The following is a 16095-nucleotide window of genomic DNA, read 5'->3' on the forward strand; positions in this document are numbered from 1 at the left end:
CAAACTGTTGGTTCAAGAGAGGTTCAAGATGAATTTGCTCCAAACAATTGTTCTCTTCATTGAACCAGGGCTTTGCTGTGTGCTCTGGATTTGACCTTTCACCTTTTTCACCAGAGGGAGAAGACTTATGTTTAAGAGTTACTTAATTCTCGTGGTCTGACCAGGGCTCAAACAGCATCCAATCCCCAGTTGGGTGTGCTGCAGAGAATTAACTCCTACCTCTACCCTCGCCCCCCAGTATTGAACAGGTTCTCAGTCTCCATCTAAAGGCCAAGAAGGGCCTGTCCTCAGCTCATGGCTCAGACCCTTACATGTAGATCTTTGCATTCTGACTTGGTTGTTCCCAATGCAGTCAGCAAACCATTGAGTCATCCCATCTGTCCAAAGCAAATCTTGGAGCTTGGAGCAAGTGAGTTGGTCACATATTGGAGTTAACCATCATTTGCACAGGGGTGGCAACTTTCAAAATGGGCACATGGGTGCATACATACGTATGTGCGTTGGCACGTGCTCAAAGATGCGGCAGTTTTATAACATGCGAGCATTTATAAAATAGCCTAGGTGCGCATATATGTGTGCCTAATTGTAAGCTTATGCATGCCCAACAGCATAAGTTGGGGGTTTGAACAGCATAAGTGAGGGAATTTTATAACAAGCATGCGTCCACGCCATGACCAGCTAACTTCATGGAATGCCCCCTAGTCCTTCTATTATTCGAAAGTGAAAATAACCGAGTCACATCTACTCGTTCAAGACCTCTCATGATCTTAATCAGCCCTAATCTCTTCAGTTTATAAGCTGAAGAGATTAGGGCTGTTCAGCTTGGAGAAGAGACGGCTGAGGGGGGATATGATAGAGGTCTTTAAGATCATGAGAGGTCTTGAACGAGTATATGTGACTCGGTTATTTTCACTTTCGAATAATAGAAGGACTAGGGGGCATTCCATGAAGTTAGCAAGTAGCACATTTAAGACTAATTGGAGAAAATTCTTTTTCACTCAACGCACAATAAAGCTCTGGAATTTGTTGCCAGAGGATGTGGTTAGTGCAGTTAGTGTAGCTGGGTTCAAAAAAGGTTTGGATAAGTTCTTAGAGGAGAAGTCCATTAATGGCTATTAATCAAATTTACTTACGGACTAGCTACTGCTATTAATTGCATCAGTAGCATGGGATCGTCTTAGTGTTTGGATAATTGCCAGGTTCTTGTGGCCTGGTTTGGCCTCTGTTGGAAACAGGATGCTGGGCTTGATGGACCCTTGGTCTGACCCAGCATGGCAATTTCTTATGTTCTTATGACCAGTTTCACCAGTTCACCCAGTCTAGAACTAGATCCTCCAAACTCCCTGGTTCTTTAGCCCACGTGCCCCTCAGAGATGCCTAGAAATAGCTTTATTAAGCAAAGTAAAGTTGTGCGCACCCAGGTGCATAAGTACTTGCGTGTGCATTCCTTAGCCCTGACCCAAAACACCCAGCACCCCCCTTTAGTGGCTGATACGAGATGTGGTGTGCACACATCTGGGTGTCTTATAAAAGCGGGTGGACACACAAGTGCCAGATGCACTCCCGTCTCTCGATTTTTGACTTGTGCCCGGCTTTTAAAATTCACATTTTACTGAGCAACATAATCAGAGATATGCTCCTTCAGATTGTCACCTCTGATAGGAGGCGGGGGGAGGAGGATTTTTAAGAAGTGACGCATGTTCTGCCAAAGTTGATTGAAACCTTGACTGCTTGCCAGTTTCAAATTTGTGCTAAGTCAACCCCTTTGTGTGCTGCTACTATATTTCTACCATAGGCACACAACATACGGTAACCATACCTGTAATTCCCCCACTTGACCACTGCATGGCACTGTTACTCTTGTTAGTGCTAGTTAGAGCTTTTCTGGTGCAGGTGCAACAAAATTAGTTAACAGAAGCCTAGGCTGATGGCCCATCTAGTTAATTTGTTTTTCCTATCTGCTGCAGTGCTATAGACACTGCTTCCTTTCCAGCTGTTCCCTGATGATGAATTATAACAAATGATGCAAAATCAATGAGTTAAGGCTAATCTACTTTGAATGTGTGAAAGCTCTGTTCTCAGGTTTTACTGTGTTAGAACATTTTGTTACATCTAAATACCTGTCAAAGTGATTTTTAGCCAATATAGTGACCTCATGCAGAAGCCAAATGTAAACAGTCAACCATATTTTTCCAAAGCGACTTTTCTCACCAGAGAATGGCTCTTCGTGGCTGAGCACTTCCTAGGCCACAAGTGTATGACCTTGGGCCTCTAGGATCGCAGATAGACCTGGTTTTCAGGGAATCCACAATGAATATTCATCCAGTCATATTTCTGAGAGCTAGGTTAATTTGGAAAACCCAGAGCTGTTTGTGGTCCTGCAAGACCAGGACTCTGCAGCCCAGTCTTACACAGCTGCAAACCCTCATAGCTCCCAGGGTACAGCACACTCTGGGCATCTGGCAAGGATTTGCTGTTCCACGCATTCAGCTGTTATAGTGTTTTTTTTTTTGCTTAATGAAGCTTCAAGTGGAAAAGTCTAGAGGGTAACACATTGTATTTGGTGAAAGGATCCCATCACCCCTTGCTGAATCTAGGAGATGGATGTGTATATACTCAGATTGTCTAGCGTTTCCACAGAGCGACCATGATTGCAGAAGGATGAGGAGGAAGCAAGAGCTGACGTGCAGCTGCACTGCACCCCGTATCATAGCCAATATAGACTTTTCCTTACCCTCCCTTCCCCTGCAGACTTTTTTTTTCTCCACTTGGGGTCCCCATTCTCTGGAAGAGGAGCAGCTATAGCTGAACATTAATGAATGGCCTTGAGACTGAGTCAGAATCTCTTCCACTCTCTTGCCCTGCCTCTTGTACAGAAGCAGGAGAGAGCGGGGCCGTTGCAGAGCCTGTGAGAGGAGCAGACATTGACTTGTCTCATGCCCGCTTGTTAACATGCAGCTGCAGTTGCTGTCCTCCCAGAAATCAGTCCTTGGGACCAAGCCACAACTGAAAAAAAAAACCCATCCATGGGGCAGGGGTATTTGGAGTGGAGGAGTAGCCTAGTGGTTAGAGCAGTGGGCTATGAACCAGGGAAATCAAGGTTCAAATTTCCTCTGCTGTTCTTTGGGACCTTGGACAAGTCACTTTACCCTCCATTGCCTCAGGTACAAACGTAGGGCTGGATTTACTAAGCATTTTTCCCATAGACACAGAATGGGAGAAAAGCCTTAATAAATGACCCTCTTAGACTGCGAGCCCTCTGGAGGCAGGAAAATATCCACAGTACCTGAGTATAATCAGCTTTAAAGTGCTGAAAAGTGGAATATAAAAAAAAAAAATACTATAAATTGTAGTAGTGTATCTGGCTGGAGGTGGGGGAGGGAGCGACTTATTACTTTTTTTTGGTTAAATGAGCTTGTGGCTGAGTGGGAGGAGGGCAGGAAAAAGAGAGGGTTTGTTTGTATGTTTCATTTTTGTAATGACCAGCTGGTGGCTGACTGGATGAGAGAGGGATTTTTTTTCAGTGATCAGCTGGTGGCTGGGTGGGAGGAAGGAGATAGTGGTATTTTCGTTTGTGAAGACTGTACTATTGGCTGGCCGACAGAGAGAGTGCGCTATTTTATTATAATAAGTTCAACTTTTTTTTTTATTATAACTTTTTTTTTTTTTTTTTAAGAAAAAGATTTTCTTAAACTTGCTAATTACCTTCTTAAAATGACACAGACCCAGCTACAGGGCTGACCCATGAGATTACAGACCTGGTGGGGGAGGGAGTGTTATCCTTCTCACCTCCCTTTTAATTTTGTGGTTCCCCCTTCCCGACTCAACGCTGCAGCCAGTCCACATAATTTAAAGAAGGTTATTGCACTCCAGAGATGAGAGCCGCATTTAAGTCTAGTTTTAAGGGTGGTCAAAATATGCAGGCTACTTTATTCTCAGCTCAAAGGTATGTATGCAGGTCGCACAAATTAATATCAGTTATGGACTGGACTGGGCCCTAGGCTTCCTGTGCGATCCTCTCCCCTCATGCCATCCTTTGCCACCGGCAGAAGGAGAGCAGTGCTGCTTACCTACATCTGCCACCTCCTTTTCTGGCTTCAATTTGAAGTCTGAACCACATCAGGCCAGTGAGTCCTGTGGGACTACAGGGCCTCACATGGTTCAAATTTCAGATTGAAGATGGAAAAGCAGGCAGATGTAGGTAGGAATTCCCTGCCTCTCCTTCTGCCAGAGGGAGGGGCAAGAGAAATACACAGGTGGGTTTGTAGACGAGAGGGACTACACTTTCCTACATTCAGTCTTGATTGTGGATGTCCTGAAAAGCAGAACAGTCTATGGCCCTTCAGGACTGGAAGTGAATACCCCAGCCTAGAATGAGTGAAATTTCTCAGGCACACCAATATTGCTTCAATAATGTGCAGGGGCAAAACTCCCTAAGTTTTTTTGCAATTGCTTTTAAATTGAAACTTCCACAGCCCAGACAGTGAGTGCTAATGACACAATGCCACGAATCTGACTGCTTAATTTCATTTGGCACAAGTGCAGCGTGAACATGGAAAGCAATACCTCTTAGTGAGATGAGATAGAAAGGAATGTAACTGCAAACCTATTGAAATGAATATTGTGATTAGCAAGTAGGTTTTCATTACTGGCAGAAAATGTGAGGGGAGCAGTAAGTGGGATTAATTCCTCTTATAAAAAGACAATGAAGAAATAGCAATTATGCTAGCTCAGCCTGCTTAATTCTCTTAGGACTTAAAAAAAAAAAAAAAAAAGCCACCCTAACCTGACATTAATTTTTTTTATGCTCCATGGTAGATTGGGTGAAGAGGAAGAGAGGTTTATCGCAGAGCGAGATGAGAGAAGATTGCAGGCTCTGAAACGGTAAGGCTTGAAAACATGTTAGCAAAACCCAAAAGCATGCTTTTTCTGCAGATGGCTGGGGGAGCATTCTGTCAGCTGTCATCACTTTGACCCGCTTGGGTGCTAGGGTGTTCTGCGCATCTGCACTTATGTTTCTGAGGGACACTGAGGGCATTGCCATTTTTTAACAAGGCTCATTGTTTCGGAGACCACCCAGAGTGAGGTGGCTGAAAAGATGAGGCATGCTGAATACTTGGAGCATCAACCAGCTATTCAGGCCAAGGGCATAGCAAGCAAGCAGGAGGTGCTTCAGTTTCGCTCAAAAGCAGCTCCTCAAGTGTGAGCTCAGCCTGCAATATAGTGTGTTCCCGGTCCTTAACATTTCATGTGCAGCTTCACGCACACTCTGCCTTTCTCTCTGTAGTTGGAAAGGGTTTGTTCTCACTGCGATTTATGGTGAAGTCAAAGCATGCAAAACCAGGGTTTTTCAGAATTCAGACTTGTCATTTATTGAACAGGGATTGTTTCTGTATACTTAGCAGCTATTTAGGACCATGTCATTTTTGTGACATAATAGCAAAAATCTGACAAAATGTTTCCCCTTCTCCTCCCCGTATCATGTGTGCTGTGATGGTGACTCTCTGGCTTCTGCACCTAAACTTTAATAATTTAATTGTTGCACGTGCTGTACAAAGGAATTTTGGTTTGATGTTGTAGAGCACAAATAGTTTTTGCCAGTCATATATAAAGAGCACAAAGCAAAGGAAATGTACTTTCAGAAATCAGAAGAATGTGGGTACGCCACAGCTGTACCCAGAAAAAAGCATTCCCTGACCTGCCAGAAGCACAGTATATCTCTGCAATAGATCTGTGTTTCCCTTTACCACTGGAACTATCTGCAAGGAACCTGAAGCAATATTTCCAGGTAATGGAGGACAGAAACAAGCCTGTACAGCTGAGGGAAATGGTTCCTTGACCACGGGTAACGTTTTACTGTGGCTAATATTTTGCATTGATTTCCCAGAAGAGTCAGCAAGCCACTGTCTGAAACCGATATTTCAAATGTTTATTTTCTGAAGGGCTTTCTCTTCCACAGTTAAGAAACGCAGACCTTTTGGCTGTTTGAAGCTTGCAAGACAGACTGTAATAGCTTCAATTTATGTAAAGGCTTCCAACTCCCTCAGAGACTAAATGCTTTCATGCCTCACCTGTTTGGTGGCTAAAGCAGACTACAATTTCAGGTCCAATTGCGCAGTTGTCATAGTTTAATTTGTCCCACTTATTTATTTTTTTGTTTTACAATTGTATAACCCGCTTTATCTACAATTCTAAGGTGATTACAAGCAATGTGTTCATAAAACACACCGACTAAAAAATATATAAAACAAACAATATAGTAGAAAACCACTGCTTCAATAAAACTAATTAACCATTATTCAGCATACTTGATATTCGACAGTCTTATTCTCTTGATCAGTTACAATTTGAATAAAAAAATCTCAATACATACAACAGCATTATAAAACACCCACATCTCCCAGCTTCCACATTCCCCCCATCGAAAACAGTTATCGCACCCCCTCCATCCTGTGTCTCTCATGCCCTCCCTAAAACATTAGAAATTGCATTTGCCAGGCTCGCATCTCCTCCCCTTTCAGCTTCTTCCCACAACCTTTCAGATTTATCTTCTTGACAGTAGCCCAGGAAAGCGCACTCTCAGTCCCCGTGGTTGCTTCTGCTCCCCGGTAGCGCACACTTCCTTTCTAAATAGGAAGCCATCACAGGAACTGAGAACATGGCCTACCACCAGGGGAGGGGCAGCCAAGCAATGTCTTGGCATTTCCACGGGCTGGGCACTGGCAGGCTGCAGCTGCTCCTCTCCTTCCTCCCTAAAGCCCAAATGGGGAGAGAAAAATGCCAATACTGTTGTGTACCATCCCACTTCCAACCCCTGTCACACCACACCTGGATTCCTGGTCACCACAGATGACCTTATGATTGGTAGTGTCAATCTGGAATTTAAAAAAAAAAAAAAGGGGGTTTATTTTCCAGTGCACTTGCTGACCTCTTCCCAAGCACTAATTTCACATTAAAAAAAAAAAAAGATCTTGTCTTTTCATTGTTCCTTGCTCTGAGAGCCCTTTTGTGCTAATGGGCAAGTAAAAAGACTGGTATAGAACTAAAATAAAATACCAGGGCATGATGTTTGTAGCTGCAAGCATTCAGAATGGTTTGGAAATGTCAGCGTTCTCTTAACATCTTTGACCTCTTATTTCTGCTATCTAGACCTTCTTTGAAAACAGTCCCTTAAATTTCAGTTTGGCAATACTTCAGCAGAACAGTATTATGGAATTACTGGCATATAGCATTATTTCAGCTCATGGTCTTTATCAGATACTTATTTATAGGAGGGAAAGAAGTCATCTGTAGTTGTTTTAAATTTAATTTTTATTCTTTATAATCAGGGATCCCAGTTCTATGATATTGATATTCTTTGATATTTTTAAAATTATTTTTTTAATGAAAATAAACAAACTAAAGACCTCTTTGCTCCTAAATGTCTCCTCCTTTTTTTGGCCCTTTGAGAATAGATATTTGTGTGTGAGCATGTATATATGTATTGAAAATATTGGCTTTAACTAATTTGCAATATATGAGTACTCAAATTATCATACAAACATAAAAGAGAGTAACACCATCAATATCTCAACTAGTATTGTTACAATTTACATACAGTTTTATTATACAATATAAAAAAAGCAGTTATATCTCAATTCTTACATAAACTTCCTGACAATAATTATTGATAAGCCAACACTTTGTGTGCACCCAATAACATTTCTTTCCTTCACTAACTGTTCATTCATACCCTAAAACTCCCTAAATAATCATATGTATTGAACTTTTACATGTCTATGCATATCGCTTATTGCAAAACAAAAATATTCCTATACAGTATTGTATGTTGCAGCAATCACAAAATAACTCCCATTCAATATTATATGTTGCAGAATCCCATACAAACATGCTTAATTGGTTTTAATCCATTTAGGTATATATACATTTCAAAAAATAAAACAATTGAACAGTAATGCCAAAAGTTAATCAGATAATTCCAATTAAATTCAATTTGTAGAAGAAACTTTTCATTATAAATATAGATATTATACAAAATCTAAAATGAATCAACAAAATCTCCCCCCCCCCCCCAAAAAAAAAAAAGTTTAAATACAATAGAAACTTTTTACTACAGTCAATCTAGGGGTGGACTGAACTGCAAGTATCTCAACCTATTTTTGATGTCCTTTGTAATATACTGTGGTACTAAAATAACAAAATCATCTTAGCTTGGCGGACTAATTCATTATTGATGAGTCCTATTAAAGGTGATAACTTGAGGCTCTGCTTTTGAATTTAGTTATCTCCTCAATGGTGACTTGGTGCTCTGCTTGGAAGTTCAAATCTCCCCTTGACAAAGGACCTCTGTTTCGCCATATTATTTATTTTTATTTATTTTTAATTTTTATATACCGAAATTCCTGTAATGAAATACAAATCAATCCGGTTTACATGGAACGGCTAATCGCCCGGGGTTTAAATAACCACCCAAGGCTTTTACATAAAACGGTTAAATTTACATATAACGATTAAAAACAGTAAGTCTCAGTTTAACAATTTAACAATTAAACAGGAAATTGCCTGGGGCATTAAGTGCATGCCTAACGGCTTTACATAAAATTAAACAGTAACTCGCCACTGGTTAAAATGAAAACAATTGAACAGGGTAGTGGAGGGGGAGCAAAAAGGAGAGTAATAGCTGAATGCAATGAGGGAATGAGTACCAGGAAGGAAGTTCAAAATTGAAAGGGAGGTGTAGAAGGGAGGAACGGAAAGAGTGGGAGAGATCCGGTTGGATAGTTGAGAAGGAGGACTAACGTGGAAGGGAGGAGATCAGCGTTAACTACAGAGGAGGGAGGACCTAGGGGGGAGAGAAGGAGGACGGCAAGGGGAGAAGTACCGCCTATAAAGAGAATCAGCATAGTGAGCTTAAGGAGATAGCACTTAAATTAAGGTATCAGATCATGCACTTAAATTAAGGTATCAAATCATGTCATCCTAGTAGCATTAAGTATCTGGGAAAGCTTGGCTGAAGAGCCAGGTTTTTAGCTTTTTTTTAAACTCTGGTAGGCTATATCACTCACCAAGAAATTGAGCAGAACCGGTCCCAAAACCGAACCCTGTGGCACTCCATTTCACATGGTTTTCTCTTCAGAGTAGGTTCCATTTACCATTATACTCTGTCTCCTATCATTCAAGTAGTTTGTAATCCACGCAACAACGCTGTCATTCACTTAAAAGCTTCTCATTTTATTCACAAGCCTCCTGTGTGGGACCTTATTTGGCTATATTATTAATCCAATATCACTTACATTAGGGCTTCCCAAACTATGGGTCGGGACCCCAAATGGGGTCACAAGTGCCTCAAATGGCAGTACTCTTCAAGTGCCAGAAGCATTAATCATGGAACTTGGCATGGGACCTGTGAGCTAGCACACACTCATAGACCCTACAGTGGCACTGCCATTGTATGAGTTTCTGTGGATGCAGGAGCCCTGCATGAAGAGGGATCGACGCTATTATATATATTATATATAAGCTATTTCAGAAGGAAGAGATATTGATACATGGGTAGACCATTCCAACTACAATTTCTTAGCATCCAGTCAGATGAATCCTGAACAAATGGGGTTGTGCACCTCTACCAGCAGATGGAGACGAAGCAAACTGACGTCATGGTATATATACCCCTGCAGTGACATCAGCCTGCCAATCCCTCTCCAGCAGATGGTGGATGTGCATCTCCCCATTAGGGATTTCTTCATTTTAAAGAAAAGGAGAATTCAGGAAATACATTTTCCCTGCTCTCCTGTAGTGATACCAAATGTTCCCTCCTACAGTTGAATTCCTGAGGTGATTTCCGTGGTCCCTCAGACCAGGGCCTTGGTCCATTAGCTGATATTTCAGTCGGTGTGGACTTAGCTGATTGAGCAGCTGAAAAGCAGTGGGTGCAGGAAGCCAAGTGCAACTGTGACGGCATATGCCCTCTCCCCCTGCAGCCGAGACCATCTCTGTACTCAGCCAGGAAAGGCTGAGCTCCGGTAAGTTTAAGAAAAAGATTATACAGAGACTTAGAAGAAGGTGTTTTGTTGTGTAGGGCTTCCTCCTCTTCTGGTCTCCATGCTCGGTACACCGGTCTGACATTTGTCCCGCTCCGTGGGAGGTCAAGGGATGTGTGGGCAGCTTAGTGGGTTGAGCAGCCTCCTTAGGCTAGGCTCCACTCTAAGGCTTTTTGCTGCACACCTCATGGTAGGCCGCAACGGCTTTTCGCGCGCTTTCTAAAGCTGCTCTCTACAGGCTTGTTGGTCCAACATGTGTATCTAGCTTTGCGTCCAGGTTGTGTGTGCCAGTTTTTGGACGCACAGTTGAGCGCTGTCTGCCAGAATGGTGCCTGTACCTAAGAAGCCTAATCGTCTTTCTCGTTGCACTGCTTGTCATATTCAGGTTGCTCAGCCAGGAATGCCCACTGATTTGTGCCAGCACTCTTTGGAGACTCAGAGAGAATTGTCTTCCTGATTTCACTAAGCCTGGTTCTTCCCAGCTGGATGTGGGTCTGGGTAAAGACAATTCAGTTAGGGCACCTGATTTTGGAACTCCCCTAACTCAGTGAGTACTTCACAGATTCCTCCTGGTCAGGATTCCTCTAGTTTTTCATGGGTAGAATTTTTCCAGGGGTTGCATTTCTTTCTTCAGGCACAGTCCTCTGCCCTGTCCAAAGCTCCTCGGGCAGAGGTGCAGGTAGGAACCTTGCCTGGACCTTCTGTTAAGCGCCGGAGTACTCCTAGAGAGGCAGCGGAACCTCTGGATAGAGATTTGGATGGCACGGATGATGACACTGATCCTGCCTCTCTTGAAGATGGTGAAATTCCCCCCAGATTAGAACTGTATAGAGCATGTTACAGTTCTTTCGTAGAGATGAACTGCCAGCTCTGATTTCCCAGACCTTGCAAATGCTTGGAGTTCCTGGGGGAGATTCAGTGTCTGAGCCAAAGAGAAATCCCATTTTGGTTTCCTTGCATAAAGCCTCTTGTTTGTTTTCCCGTGATGGAGGCCATTCAAGAATTGATTGATCTTGAATGGAGCACCCCAGAGGCTAATTTCAAAGGGGGTTGGCTTTTGGAAGGCCTGTACCCTCTGGATCTAGCGGTAAGAGAGTGCTTACGTTTTCCAAAGGTAAGTATATGCAGTTTACAAGCGGACCACTATTCCTGTGGTAGGAGGAGTGGCCTTGAAGGATGCTCATGATAACAAGACCGAGACTATCCTTAAGTAAACTTCTGAAGCTGTAACAATGTTCTTGCAGATCGCTTCTTGTTGTTCCTTGGTGGCTTGCTCTTGTTTGCTTCTCTCCAAGGAGGTCGATGACTCGGGGGTAAATTCCAGGGCAGTTAAGGAACCAGCTACTGCTTTCTTGGCAGATGTGGGCTGTGATTTGGTCTGCACTTCAGCCAGAAGGATGACTTCAATAGTAGCGGCCAGGCATCAGTTATGGTTGAGAAATTGGTCAGCCGATGTAATCTCCAAGGCTAATCTCATCAAATTGCCTATAATGGCTCACTTTTGTTTGGCAGCAAGTTGGAGAAGCTAGCCAGTAAGTGGGGGCGAATCTCTGGTTCCTAGTTTGCCAAAAAATAAGAAACAAGCACAGCGCTCCCTTAACATGAGAAGTTGTGCTAAAGGATGCAAGCGTTTTCGGCCGTATAGAGGAGCGACCTTTTAGAGGACTCAACCCTTCAGTAGGTTTCAGTCCTTTCATACCTGACAATCCAGAAGAGTTGTAGGTTCGAGTAGTGGAACCTCCTGAACCTCCCAGTGAAGTTTTGCTGACCCACCCCTGAGAACAGGAGATGAGGGACGCTTCTCTCTCTTTTATCAGAGGTGGGTCAAAATCACATCGGATCAGTGGGTCCTAGAGGTGATACGAAAAGGATATGCGATAAAGTTTTGCAGTGTTCCTCGGGACATGTTCATGAAGTCTCCTTGCCTCTCACTACAGAAGAAGTGGGCAGTGGAGGGTACATAGGCAAGGCTCCTCAGTCTGAGGACTGTGGTCCTAGTGCCTTACATCTCAATAAAATATGGGGCAATATTCTGTTTATTGTGCCAAAGGAGGATGGCTCTTTTAGTCTCATCCTGGACTTCAAAGGTATCAGCCGTGATCTGCAAGTTAAGCATTTTCATATAGAGACTGTGCGCTCGGTGATAATAGCCGTGCAGTCGGGGGAATTTCTGACCTCTCTGGAACGGTCTGAGGTGTATCTTCACATTCCCATTCGACTAGAACAGTGGTTCCCAACCCTGTCCTGGGGACCCCCCCAGGCAGTCGGGTTTTCAGGATATCCACAATGAATATGCATGAGAGAAAATTAGTATGTTATGGAGGCAGTGCATGCAAATTTTCTCTCTTGCATATTCATTGTGGATATCCTGAAAACCTGACTGGCTGGGGGGTCCCTAGGGAAAGGGTTGGGAACCACTGGACCAGAACATCAACGCTTCCTGCAGTTCATAGTTCTGGGATGCCACTTTCAGTTTTGGGTGCTACCCTCTGGTCTGGCCAAAGGGCAGCACCTTTTCCAAGGTTCTGAGAGCAGCAGAGTTGAGAGCGGATGGAATCCTAGTACACCCATATTTGAACAACTGGCTGATTTGCATCAAGTCTCTGGAAGAGAGCCGCCTGGTGACTAGCAAGGTGATTTCCCTGTTGCGGGAGCTCAGCTGGGTGGTGAACCCAGCCAAGTGCAGCCTTCAGCCTACTCGGTCACTGGAATACTTGGGGGTTCAGTTCATCACGAAGCAGGGCAAGGTGTTTCTGCTGGAAGCTTGAATTCAGAAGTTGCTAGCTCAACTCCGTCTGTTGTTGAACACTCCGCGCCCGACCGTATGGTCTTGGCTCAATGGCAGTGAACCTGGAAGTGGTAATATGATGTTTTAACCATAAGCAGTATTTACCAGATAGAATATATCACAGAGATTTATTGTATGCTATATGTTGGGCATGTCAACATTGGGTGGGTTTGGTGAAGTATTGTAGTATACTGATTTTTAGGTACATTGGGGGGATATTTGGTATGATTGGTATGATGAGAGTGATGCGTCGTTGTTAGTTTTAATTTGTGATGTTTTCAGCACATAGTGGTCCTAATATAATATATAAAATTTATCTTTGAATAAAAATGTAACTGATTGGCATTATAATTTGCCGAGTCCTCTGTTTCTATAGTTTAGCAATTATAATCAAGGCACAGGTGTGGACACCTTCATTGCCATCTCAACCTGTGTGTGTCAACTTGAGTGTAACATTCAAGGGTATGTAAACCTTTGAACAGGACCATTTTATTATTTCCTTTATTGCTATGGTTTGATTAATGATTGTGCTATTCTGTGATGCAAAATAGTTTAATTTGAAACATTAAAAATAACACGTGTTTTGTCGGATCACTCGTGTTTTCTTAAAATGCTACACATCTTACAAATTCTGTCGGTATTAAACTTATCACAACTATATATATATAGCATAAGTTACTTAAAAACTATATGAAAAATCTTGCTTTCAACTTGCAAACCTTTCAGTAGTATTAGCAGACATTCAAGTTTTCCAAATAAAAGTATAAATGCTGGCAAAACTGAAACAATAGTTCCTTTTGTATTTCAATACATTAGAAAAGCGTACTTCATTATGTACGCAAAATTTCCAAAGGCTGCCTTTGTATTAAATCTGTGTACATGAGAGAGAGGTGATGTGTACACACACCCACCTGCCTGCCGAATACCGTATCCCTACTACCAATCTCAATCCCCCATCACTGCTCAATACCCAGTCATTTCTCTGTCACCAATTCCCCCAGGCCAATCCCTTGTCTTTTTTCTGATCCCCCTCCTACTGCCAGTGCTTTCTCTTTTCTTCTCTCCATGGTTGCTTCTTGCTCTCATTCCTGTCCCCTCTCACATCTCCTACCACCAGCACAGTCTTTTCTCTTTTCTCTTCACCCACCATTCAGTCTTCATTTCTTTCTCGCCTCCTCTTCTCAACCTTTTGTTCTCTTTTTCCCTGCTCTGTGCAATCCTCCGCTCAATCCTCTCTTTTTTGTTTTTTCTTCTACCCCCAGCCAGGGCTTCCCAAATGGAGTCACAGAATTTTCAGCTGGGGTCACAAGTGCCCCAAAGGGCAGCACTCTTCAGGCACCATTAGTTGTGGAAGTCATCATGGGGCCTGTAATCCAGCATGTGCTCACAGGCCCTGCAGTGGCATTGCCCATGCAGGAATTTTTAAGTTAGCAACTTGGGCACGTCTTCTTGTTATCAGCTCGCAGGCCCCATTCTGACTTCATGATTAATGCTGCTGCTACTTGTGGATCACCTTCAGGCTTGGGGCCTGCCATAAGTTGAGGGGAGGGCTAAGTGTGCATGGGCTGGTGAAGATTGCCTCTCCTCACCAACCATTGAACCTACCCAGAGAGAAATGTTGCCCTTCATCAGCATGCTATCTCTTCCTACTACTTGTTACCCACCTTTGGTCAAGGCCCAAAGGAAAATGTTGCCACTGACCCTGGCCAGTGGGATGTTTGGAGGAAGGACTATTTGAAGGGAGGGTTAATAGGCGGCAGGAGTTTCTGTGCGCTGGATAAAGTGGAGAGGGTTTGACTGGATGGTAAGGGTTGGGGGGAATGACAGAAAATTGACTGGGGGGATGTAAGTGGAGCTGGGGGGAAAGAGGAAAATCAGATGGTGGGAGAAGGGTTGGAGGGGAGGAGGTGAAGTTGGAAGGTGAGAGGGGGCATGAGAAGGGCTTGGGGGTGAGCGGGTCAACTTGGTGATGCGAAAAAGGTTGGGGGGTGAGAGAGAGGGAGGTGAAAGGACTAGAGGTTGAAAGAAGGGGTCGGCTGGAGGGTTAAGGCAGGAGGCCCTGTGGAGGGGCTGGAGGTTGAAGTGCAGAGAAGGTGAGAAGGAGCGATTGTTGTTTATTTTGGTCTTCCTCTGGGGTTGTGGATTTTCAGTTGCTAAAATAGGGTTACACTGATTTTATTTATTTATTTAACTCTTTTATATACCGGCATTCGTTTACACATCACATCGGTTTACATTATAACAATTGAACTAAGGAAGGAAATTACATTATAACACATCGGGTAACTAGGAGATAACAAAAGTGGAAGTGATTAAAAGTTTCTTCTTCCGACACTCCTCCCATGTTGTTTCTTAGCTCTTTCTCTGACTCCCCACCACCACCCAGTCTTCAGTTTTCTCTCCCCTCCTTCAGGGAAATTTACTGAGAAAAGATGAAAAAACGAAATTTGTGTGGACATTGGAGTCCAGGTAGGGCTGCAGTGAATGCGGAGAATCTGCCAATTTTCGAATATTTTTCTGCTCAACTTAGGCATGTAACTTTCATATTACAAGTGTCACGTCCTGCATGTGTGCAAATGAAAAGACATGGGCGAACATGGTCAGGCACAGGTATTTCACAGTGAATATACTGTGAAGATCACCTGATAATGGAAACCAAGCAGTCTTATTTCTCAGTGTTATCCCCCCTTTCTCCCTTGGTGACCTCTGCTACTTCCCTGTCCTGAGATAGTGTGCCGGGGACTCGAGACCCTCCTCATCCTAAGAATTGGAGGGACGCCGCCTCCTTCCTTGGGTCTGAGGACATCTCCTCCATGGCTTGCTAGCCCTGATCAAACCCAGAGTGCAAAGATCTATAGCCCCCAGATGCGCTGATTTTTAAGCTTAAACAGTGTACATTGCAGCATTATATGGTGTTACTGATTTGTAAAGTAAGGGTAGGAAGAGTTCTCCAATCATTTCCCAGACACAAACTGCTCCGCACCTCCACCCACCCCTAAAGAAAATGTATAAGAAAAGACCATGATCTTACACTTACTTATTGTGATTAGTAGACCAGCGTTTTCCCAAACTCCATCCTCAGGAACCTGGATCCTGATCTAGTTTTCAGGGTTAGCGAAATATGCAAATTAACTTGTTCTCTTGACAAACATGCAGTTGATATTCCTGAGTATTTGTTGTGGGTATCCTGGCAATGAAACCTGCTTATGGTCCCCAGGACCGGTTCGGGACTGTAACTACATCTGATCCAACTGGTGAAATTTGCTT

The 16095-nt window shown here is 43.3% G+C and overlaps 1 protein-coding gene across 1 annotated transcript in view; it reads left to right on the forward strand.

The window, feature by feature from the left end:
* LOC115084238 (pituitary tumor-transforming gene 1 protein-interacting protein-like) overlaps positions 1–16095 on the forward strand; it is a 175692-nt gene that overhangs the window by 54254 nt on the left and 105343 nt on the right. The window contains exon 5 of the mRNA XM_029588835.1: positions 4819–4884. Coding sequence (XP_029444695.1) covers positions 4819–4884 — 66 coding nt within the window. The remainder of the gene's footprint in view (positions 1–4818; positions 4885–16095) is intronic.

Source organism: Rhinatrema bivittatum, chromosome 2 (assembly GCF_901001135.1).
Source record: "Rhinatrema bivittatum chromosome 2, aRhiBiv1.1, whole genome shotgun sequence".
Classification (NCBI taxonomy): Eukaryota; Metazoa; Chordata; class Amphibia; order Gymnophiona; family Rhinatrematidae; genus Rhinatrema; species Rhinatrema bivittatum.